This window comes from Castanea sativa, chromosome 10, assembly GCF_040712315.1.
Source record: "Castanea sativa cultivar Marrone di Chiusa Pesio chromosome 10, ASM4071231v1".
Lineage (NCBI taxonomy): Eukaryota > Viridiplantae > Streptophyta > Magnoliopsida > Fagales > Fagaceae > Castanea > Castanea sativa.
Window position 1 is genome coordinate 1,572,180 of NC_134022.1, and position 10,610 is coordinate 1,582,789.

Sequence of the window (10,610 nt, forward strand, 5' to 3'; positions counted from 1 at the left end):
ACAAAGAATAATTAGCAAGATTAGATGGACGGTTTATTTTAGACAAGTATTAAACCTCATAAATTACTAAATACAAAATTAACAGAGTACAAATTAATTTGTAACTAACCACTAGATTCAGTAGTCTACATGGTATCTTTCCATGTACTAAGTATAAGTTAAGTCTAAGAAATGATTATAAGTTACATTTTTGATTATTTTTTGTATGGTTTGTGAGTCCATTATTTTTTGTCTTAATTATAAATTTTTTTTTAGTTTTTAAAAAATAAATTAGCTTTTAACTCTTTGTTTCACATTTGCCAAATAAGTAAAATTATTAAATGGGCAATAACCCTTCTATCTCAATTTCATTAATTGACCGAAAATAGTCACCTATTATGTAGCTATTATAATAGAAAAAAGATTGTCACGTTTTTGTGTTTTTTTTTTTATACAAAATGGGCATATACACATTACATGACCATTTTAAGTAAGAATTTTTTTTTGGGAAACTTCTATTTAAGAAATAGTTAATAAAATTAATATGGATTAAAATTCATTAATTTATGTTAAGAGTATTGTAATTCAACTAATTGAATTTAAAAAAAAGTTTAACAAATATAAAATTTTATGTTAAAGAGATAAATACAAATATGACAGCATATTAATTAGGTTGCACTACCGTGTATTATTGGTGTGGTAGTCACTTCACAAGTATAACAAATATAAGTACTTGTGGAGTGTGAAGACAATGATCGAAATTTAAATTTTCAAGAGAGAGTTTCACACTTATTCAATCTTCTATAAAAAAAAAAAAAAATTGGATTGCAACCTGCAACTCACCAAAACCATGGATTTTTTTGCATTTTGATTAGAAAATATTTAATTATTATGGGGGGTAATATGGTAAAGTAAAAAACATAAGAATGAAAGCTTCCAAAACCAGCGAAACGTTCGTGAGTAGATAATAAAAACGCGTTTTGGACGGCAAAGCGTTTGGTTGAACCACCTAACAACCACCACTTTCCTTCACACTTCTTTTACCCTTTTAATTTATTAATTAACAATAATTCTTTTTTATTTAAATACTTTTCCAACATTAAAAAATTAAAAAATTGTTTTCCCCCATATTAAAGCGTTAATATTTTGGAGTATAAAACTCTCAATTATCCTCTCCTACCTCTTTTTCGGTTTTCTCAACTCTCTCTCTCTTTCTCTCTCTTTTTCTCTCTCTCTCTCTCTCTCTCGCCGGCTCCGGAAAACCTCGTTCCCTCGCCGGAAAACCGCTCATACACCGGCGGACAAAAGTCTCCGTCTAGCCGGAAAACCGCACGACTCTCTCTCATTGAACTTCTTCGGATTTCCTCTTCGTTTTCCCGCGAATCGAAGCCTGGAACGCTTCGGATCTCCGAGTTTGACTCGGTCCGGCCTCGCTCGTGGCGTTTTGCGAGAAATGTGGCGGCCCTGGTTGGCGTGGAAGGCTTCGTGTTGATTTTTCAAAGGCAAGGATCGTGATCTAGGGTTTGTTTTCGGGATTCGGATTCGGTTTTGAGGCTGTTTTCGCATTTTTCTGTTGTTTGTTCGGTGAAGCTAACCGAGACGGAGGACTATAGAGAAGGATTTCGGAATGAGATGGTACGTGCTTCGTGTTTTTTTTTCTCCTCCTCCTCTCATATAGAATTTTCATTTTCTGAATTTTCGGTTCAAACTTTTTGTGAATTCATTTTCTTCTTTTTCATGGTTTAGATCTTGGACATTGTTTGTTCTGAAACGCTTTCATAATTTTCTTTTTATAATTATCACTTTACAATTTTTATTGGATTTTTCTTTGCTATGAATTAAGCGTATATGATGCATTTCTGAGAAGTTTTTTTTTTTTTTGGAAAAAATATGAGTTAAAATTTTCTCCCTCTAGATTTTCTTTCTATTTATACAAATTTTAGTATTAAAATGTAATTAATAAAAATTTCTTTCTATATATAATTTTTTGGGATGTGGGTTAAGTAAACGGTTTCTAAATTTGTTTTACTATTTTAATTTTTTTATTTAAAAAAAAATTAGTTTCAGATTTTCTTTTTCTAATTATGTTTTATTAAGGTGTCATTTTTATAGGATTAAAAATTAAAAAAAAAGAAAGAAATTTATTGTGGCTTCATATTTCATGTAATCACAAAGCTAAGAGACGTGTTGATGATTTCAAACTAGACTTTTCGAATATTTGACTATGTATGGATAAGATTGACAGTTGCCGTTGAAGAATGTTTGGACCGGAAAGAGTCTATATAGGGGTCAATTTGCTAAATCTCTAGAGGGATTGTTTGTTGTACCAATTTTTTGATTTTGGCTGCGTCATGAGTCTTTATAAATGTGAATCTTTGACTCTTTAATACCTCTAGTTTTTGATTTGAATGCAAGTGTGAATATGATTAATATGCCCAGAATATTTTATCCATTCTATTTTGATCGCCGTCAAAGACCCATACATGAGTGTCTATTTCCTTCCGGTTTGTAGATTTTTGCATGAAAAGCATAGTTTGCAGCGGAAGTTTGATCATTTTTTGATGATTATATGAATTGATGGATTAGAGATTATAATTTAGTTTGGGGGTCTTAGTTAGATTCATTACTTGGGGACTAATTTGGTGAAAGCTCAGTGTATATTCTTAAAGCAGTTTCCACATTTTGGTTGATAAAGATAAATGTGGATACTCTTTGTCACATTTTGTTTTGAGTGCAATCTATGAATGTTTGTTTTTTGAATTCCACAACCTACCTGTTTTTGCTTGAAGGAGAGATTTTTTGAACAACAAATGGTATATTTCATCTTCATCATGTAATTTGAGTGCAATTAGTGCATACTTGTATGCTAATAACATTTATGGGTTATTGGTTAATTAGGACCTGATCTTTGTTAGGTCATTCCTGATTTGGGTGCTTTGCTTTATTTTTACTTTTGACAGGTAGAAGGAAGGGTTCGTTTGTCAAAAGAGGCACAAAATGGGTTAGAATTTCTGAAGCGTAAAAGGCTTCAGCGAATGAAATCAGAATCTGTCGCTGGGACTGTAAGCATCATGAACACGATGACTAGGAGTGGTGGAGACGCTTTGAGAGCTTCCTCATCATGTGGTGTAAGGCTACATGGTAATGCAGATGTATTTTCAAAGCGCAAGGTGGACAAGTTTGACACCAGTGATCTAGAATGGACTGAGAAAATTCCAGAGTGTCCTGTATATACTCCTACAAAGGAGGAGTTTGAGGATCCTTTGGTATTTTTGCAGAAGATAGCTCCAGAAGCTTCAAAACATGGTAACTTTCCCATTAATTATTTGTTCTGTATTGAATCATGCTTCTTGTGGGATTTTGTTTTAATATTTAGAAATTACTATTGCCATAAATTGAGCTTTTTGAGTTTGATACACCACATGTGGTCATTGACTCATATGCAAACCGACAAATGCTCCATTTACAGTGGTGCTATATGTGTTTGGAAGAGCTCTGTGTAATAAGCAATGCTATATGTGGTCATCGTAACCCAAAATATATAATTTTTTGCCTTGAAATGTATTATTTTGATTTAGTAGTAATTTAAAGTAAATTTTATTTCTTTTTCATATGTTATTTCATTGGTAAAGTAACCTATTCCAGAGTAAGTTTAATGTTTACTAGAATGAGTTTTGGTCTCCCACTTGTAATTTCCAAATTGATTAGGTTGTAACATGCAGGATGTGGAGGTTAGTTGGTTTAGTTTTTATAGGGTCTTTGGGAGTTAAAAAACTCAACTTAGCATGTACTTAATTATATGCCTATATTGAATATTACTCTGCAGCTTTAAGTATGTACTTATGGGCATCCACTCTGAAGGCCATGAGTATTGGTATGATTGGCTTACTCATTTTTCAATGCTTGCTGATTGCCGGAAACTTATCACCTTGTTCACATTACTATGCAAGAGATTGGTTCTATCTTTGGATGGGAACCTTTTTGAAAATTGTTATCGAATTCTATGTTGAGATCATGGGTTTTAGTAATTATAAGTCTTAATCAAGTTCTGCTCATGATGAAGAATACATGGGGGTGTTTTACTGAAACATTTGGAAAATCAGATGGATAGAAGCCGTACAATTCAGTCAGTTTTTGATTAATTGTCCCAATTATAGTTTTATACAGACATAATAGCTTTCATAGTCTCCTTGATGTTATAAATGATACCACGCAGGGGAGCAGTGGCTGCTGAATATTTCAGGTTAAAAATTTTAATTCTCAGTCTCCCCTCCTTTTTAAATTTTGAAGTTAAAAAGTTAATGCCTGACCCACCACACATTTTACCACTTGAGCAATACCCAGTGGCTAGATCTTCCTTTTTCTGAGAGTGCTATATTACACCCTGGACGTGGGTTAACTAGTTATTTTCTCTTTCAATATAAAAATTTAGTTGTATTTTAAAATTGGGTATTCAAGCCCGCTCTTTATTTTTAATTTGTTTACAAACATTCCTTTTTAATTTTCCTAAACGTGTTTGCATTTTGAAAGTGCCTTGTTTGTTGTGATTACAAAATACTAGAATTAATTAGAATTAGCACTTAGGCAGGGATATCTGGGATAACAACAATTCTTAAATTAACTCTTAGATATAAAGTATAGATTATTATTCAAATATGTTTTGGCATTTGTTTTCCTGCCATCTCTGGTGTTTTCTGATGGAAATTATAGTTTTTTATTTTTAAACCTTTTCTTTTGGTTGCACTGGCTGCTTCTCATTATCTAATATTACTGACAACTAAGGTTTGAAGCGTTTACTGTTTTATTTTTCTCATTAATGGTATTTTGACGCACTTCTCCACCTTTTTTATATTGACTGAAATCAGGTATATGCAAGATTATTTCCCCATTGAGTGCTTCTGTTCCAGCTGGGGTTGTACTGATGAAGGAGAAATCTGGATTCAAGTTCACAACTAGAGTACAGCCTCTTCGTCTTGCTGAGTGGGACTCTGATGACAGGGTCACCTTTTTCATGAGTGGAAGGTGAGTTCCTTTACTATATTTGAGTATAATATTTTCACTGGCTTATTTTTCTTGTTTTAAGTAAGTGTAAACTTTACAGAAATTATACATTTCGTGATTACGAGAAAATGGCGAACAAGGTTTTTGCTCGTAGATATTGTAGTGCGGGATGTCTTCCTGCCGCATATATGGAAAAAGAATTTTGGCAAGAAATTGCTTGTGGAAAGACAGAAACTGTTGAATATGCATGTGATGTTGATGGTAGTGCCTTTTCATCTTCTCCCATTGATCAGCTGGGAAATAGCAAGTGGAATTTGAAGGTTTTGATTCTCTAGTAACTTTATTTGTTTCTGTACTAGAAGAGAGGTTTTTTTTGCTTAATTTTAGCAGGAGAGAACTGGTTTTAGAATAACTAGAACTGGCTAACTTTGTGAATAGCTTATTATATCTCTCCTTCATCATGTAAACTGATTTTCTGACTTGAATGATGATTAGGTGCTCATGTTTTGATTTCTAGTCGATGTATTTTTCAAAGCAATATACTTAGGAGCCTTGACCTTTGTTTTATAGGAAATGTCAAAACCTCTCGAATTAAGACTATATGGCATATTAATCTGTTTGTCGATGTAGTCCACTCTGAAATTCCCATAGGTTGAACAACTTCAAGGAAGAGCAAGAGAACATGTTTATGGCCTTAGTAACTGACTTGAAGAGCATAACTTTTCAAACTTCTGTACGTTTTTAGCAACTTGATGTCTTTGATTGCTTTTAATCACTGTTAGAGTTGTTTTATGCCAATTAAGGAGAAATTAATGTTAACAAAAGAACAGAGGAGTTAGTAGAAAACTGAAAAGAGAGAATTAATACTAATCAGTGTGGTCTCTTTTTTTAGTGGGTACTTTTTCCTCACTAAGATGACTGAAATACTTGCAAGACGACTTTGTAACGTCTTATATATTTCTCTTTTTCTACTGTGATTTTCAGAAACTATCACGGTTGCCCAAGTCTGTTTTGCGTCTTCTGGATAGAGGAATTCCGGTATGCAGATATTAATTTTCTACTTTCTTGAAAATTCTGCCTTATTCACATAATTTGTATTCATCCACATAAATTGCATTTCTTGCAGGGAGTAACTGATCCCATGCTTTACATTGGAATGCTGTTTAGTATGTTTGCTTGGCATGTGGAAGATCATTATCTGTACAGGTATGAGTTTCTTTATATATATAGTTTCAGTGGATCCAACATCTCTGCCCCGTATGCTAAGAAATATAATTATATTTATATTTCATTTATATGCTCTCTTTGTGTTTTGGCAGTATAAATTATCATCACTGTGGGGCAGCAAAAACTTGGTATGGTATTCCTGGTCATGCGGCTTTAGACTTTGAAAAGGTGGTCAGGGAACATGTCTATACTCATGATATTCTATCAACTGATGGGGAGGATGGAGCTTTTGATGTCCTTTTGGGGAAAACTACTCTGTTTCCGCCGAATATTTTGTTGGAACATGGTGTCCCTGTTTACAAGGCTGTGCAGAAGCCTGGGGAGTTCATAATTACCTTCCCAAGAGCATATCATGCTGGATTTAGTCATGGTTAGATTTTTTTGAATGTTTGGTTATTCCACAGATTAAAAGTAGCATAATAATAGATTCCCTCTCTTGATTATTATGTCTGTATTTTGGAATGTACTTATATTGTTATGGAAATATAGGTTTCAATTGCGGTGAGGCTGTGAACTTTGCAATTGGTGATTGGTTTCCCTTGGGGGCTGTAGCTAGCCGACGCTATGCACTTCTTAACAGGGTGCCTCTGCTTCCTCATGAAGAACTTCTATGCAAAGAAGCAATGATTGTCTCTATGAGTTTAGAAGTTGAAGATTTGGATTATTCATCTGCAGACTTGGTTTCTCATCGTTGGATGAAGATCTGTTTTGTAAATTTGATGCGTTTCCAGCATTGTGCCCGCTGGTCTCTAATGAAATCAAGGGCTTGCATTGGTCTTTCTTCATTTTCTCATGAAACCATTCTATGCAGCATTTGCAAACGTGATTGTTATGTAGCTTATATCAGCTGCAGCTGTTACATGCACCCTGTCTGCCTTCGCCATGGTATGCTTTTCTTGATTTACTGCTTCAGAGACTTCACCTTTTTAAGTTGATATGTTTGTTTAGAGACTGGTTGTCCCATTTAATTTTGAATGGGCCTTCTAAATTATTTTAAAAGCATTTATGGGAGAAATCCATCTTTGCGAATGGGGTCATGATAGAAACTGATGATTGAGCTAGATGAAAATTTGTAAATCATGATATACTCTTGTTTAAGATTTCTATAATTATTATGGTTCCTCTGAATTTCCCATTCATTATGATGGATATTCTTTATTATTATATTTATTATGTTATTTCCCTACAAAAGTTATATGCAAAACACTCTGAATTAATTCAATTTTTATTAGACATCCAGACAGACTTTAAAGAAAAAAAAATTGTCTTCTTGATTGCTTTCCTGATTGTCCATCCCAGATATTGAGTCTCTCGACTTCTCGTGTGGGAGCAATCATACTTTATTTCTGAGGGAGGATATTTCAGAAATGGAAGCTGCTGCCAAGAAGTTCGAGCAGGATGGGGGAATATTAGGGGAGATTCATCGGCAAGCTAGAAGCGGCGATAACTTCTATTCATACCCCCTTTCGGATATGTTTCAAAAAGCTGAAGCAGATGGATATTCTCCTTATTGCGAGATAGTGTTTGAGGTGAACCCTGAACTTTCTGTCACAACTCAGGATCACTTGCAAGATCTTGAGTGTGTTGCTGATAGCCAGCCCATGTTGAGTTTTGGAAAAGAAAGTATTAGATCTGAAACATCTGAAGTTTCCCTTTCTGGTACTGTGCCAACTAATTCTTCTTCAGTAGAGCCTTTTGAGATTTCACCTGTGCCAAAAAATGTAAGATCTAGCTCTCTGATTGCCAAATGTGGCTGACCTATGTGTTAGTTTAACAATTTGTGTGGTTTCTTCTGCATGAGCAGTAAATTAACTTAAAATTGATTTTTGAAGCAATTAAAGTTCATTTTGGTATTTATATTTTCTTAAGCAGGTAAAGAGAAATGCTAACTTTAATTCTGGGAATCCTGGCGCTAAAAATTATTCTGAAGAAGCTACACGCTACACATATGAATCTGCTCGATCCTCCCAGTCCTGTGATGAATGCTTGACACTTCCAAGAAATCTTCATAAATTTGGAGTAAAGCCTACTGTTGATCAAGACAGTGATGATTCTGATTCAGAGATATTTAGGGTTAAACGGCGTTCTTCACTCAAGGTGGAAAAAAGAGATGTGAATGATGCCATGCATGCAAAGCAATCTGATCACCAGGTCTGTTTTAGAAATGTCTTAATTTTTGTTGTATGCATTGGGTGTCATAATATTTATCATTAGGTACTGTAACACCACACTTTTACCTGCTATATCGTTGCTGTGTATTTTATTTTATTTTATGTTATTCTGCTTTATTAACAATTAGTTGTTTTACTTTTCCAAGAGCATCAAGTGGCTGGACATTGACTTTTCAAACTAATTTTTTTTTAAAAATATATTTTTAAATGGTGGTGCCTTTTGAAGTGAGAATCTTCTTGCCAAGGCTTATTGACATTGGTATTTGTTCCTGTTTCTCGCAATGAGCTCTAGCTCTATTGCAACGGAATAAGCCTTTTTCTAATACATCTTATATAAATACCTTTTCTCTTTTACTCAAGTAACCCAATTGAAATACAATGTGAAAGCAAAATTGCATTAGTTTTGACAACTACGCCCTAGTTTCAAAACCTATTTATACAATTGTTCCTTCTTTTGGATTTCTCATTCATAAACATGCTCCATTTCTTTCTTTAAAGGTAGGACTAGAGTTATTTGGATCTCTAAAACCCTTGTTAACGCCGTCACTCTCCAGTTTTTCCCAACTGTGCAGAGGCTTTAATTCCTCTCATTATGGTGTCATGATAACACAGCATTTTGTTGCTTTCAGTGACTATTTGCTATGTATACAAAGATGCATACTAAATACATTTAGGTATGAAAATGTCCTGCATTGTGTATTGGGTGTCATTTGTAAAAGGAAGTTATAACAACAGCGTGTGTTCCTTTTTTTTTTCCCCTCCCCAGTTAGGATAATTTGATTTCTTCTTGGTTTCTACTTTCTAAACTTTGATTGCCAATTTAATGTGCATTGTTGCCTATAAGTAATGTTGCTGATCACATGGACTCTTAATTAGCTTTCTGTAAGGCTCTGACAAGGCCTGATTGCAAATGTTACTAGTTTCTTTTCTCCTAAAAAATTTAGGGGCAGTGACTATTTCATCTATTCATTGTGATTGTTACTATTTCTTTTGGATCCTGTCACACTATTACAAGTCCAAACTCTTGTATATATTCTGTGATTTTTAATCACAGATGTCTATTTATGCTAGCTTTATATTTTGTTTTAATCGTGCCAATTTGCTCACTGCTGTGGTATCTTAATTTAAATAGGGACTTAAACGGCTGAAAAAAGTCCAACCTGATGGGAGGTGTGGGCAATTGATGCTGTCTGATTGCTGCAGAACTGATGAATCGAATTTAAAAATTTCCCCTCATAATTCTAAAGAAGCTCCAGACAGCGCTTTGAGGGACAGGTTTGCAAGAGGAAGTTCCGTGCCCATTTCCATCAAGTGTAAGAAGATGGCCACTGAGGAAGCAATAAGTAGACAACAAGAACACAGAAGGGATAGATTCCAACTTGAGTTGGGAAAGAGCATGAGGGAACCACCCCCTATAGAGATTGGGCCAAAGCGTCTTAAAGTCAGAGGCCCATCGTCATATCTAGGGACAGAGCAGGTTGGATTGAAGTTTAGATCACTAGAGTGACAAGAATTCAAGTTGGCCTGCCTTAGGAGCATCATCTTGAGCCTGACTTTGCTAACTTCATTTTCGCTAATGGGGTTCTAACAACACGGATAATCTGAAGATTGATTACGGGGGAGCAGCCGTAAAAAATTAACCAAGATTAGGATTAAAATTTATATTCTTTGTGCAAGCCTCAAATTGAGGCTTGCACTGGTGGGTGATTCTTGGGTTTCTCGGGCCGGGGTGTTTTTCCGTCTTTGGCAGGGGAACCTTCCTGCATGGTAAAATTTAGAGATCTGATAGTTAATGATGTAAATTTGTTTTTATCACTCAATTAATTGTTTTCAGGAATGTGGGTATTCCCATTGGTCTCATGTAAGGTCAGTTCTGCTGCTTCCCTTGTTAGGTTCTTTATTCTTTTTGTAGCAATTGGTCCTTGTACCTTGGACTACATGAATAAAAATCAGTGAAATGCCTTTTTTCTTTTTCCTTCTCTCTTAATGATTTCATTTCTTCTCTTTTGAGTTCCATGGTTCTGAATTTAATATTTCTTTCCATGTGGAAGTTTACTACATCGTACTGCTAATTATGCTGTCCAAGTTAGCTTTTGGACGGTGTATGCAGAATGGCACAAGGACTTCAACAATTTCTAATGACAGGGATGTGATGCCAAAGTTGATTGAATTTGGCATCATGGTTGTTTTAATCTAGAATCATATGGAGAGTTTATTTATTTGTGTGTGTAT

The 10,610-nt window shown here is 34.6% G+C and overlaps 1 protein-coding gene across 2 annotated transcripts; it reads left to right on the top strand.

The window, feature by feature from the left end:
- Nucleotides 1-1,162: 1,162 nt before the first annotated feature.
- Nucleotides 1,163-10,353, top strand: LOC142613367 (lysine-specific demethylase JMJ13). 2 transcript variants are annotated; one of them, XM_075785691.1, is made up of 11 exons: nt 1,163-1,614; nt 2,940-3,285; nt 4,845-5,001; nt 5,081-5,300; nt 5,965-6,018; nt 6,107-6,186; nt 6,300-6,577; nt 6,697-7,092; nt 7,507-7,928; nt 8,077-8,358; nt 9,511-10,353. In XM_075785691.1, exons 1-11 carry the CDS (start codon nt 1,612-1,614, stop codon nt 9,883-9,885), a joined length of 2,613 nt encoding a protein of 870 aa, XP_075641806.1. In that variant the 5' UTR covers nt 1,163-1,611; the 3' UTR covers nt 9,886-10,353. The 2 variants fall into 2 exon arrangements, with proteins under 2 accessions (XP_075641806.1, XP_075641807.1); XM_075785692.1 differs by having other exon boundaries at nt 8,080-8,358.
- Nucleotides 10,354-10,610: the final 257 nt, after the last annotated feature.

Coding starts and splice junctions, on each gene's coding strand:
- LOC142613367 (XM_075785691.1), top strand. Junction 3,286..4,844: donor TCCAGAAGCTTCAAAACATG/GTAACTTTCCCA, acceptor GACTGAAATCAG/GTATATGCAAGATTATTTCC. Junction 7,093..7,506: donor CCCTGTCTGCCTTCGCCATG/GTATGCTTTTCT, acceptor TGTCCATCCCAG/ATATTGAGTCTCTCGACTTC.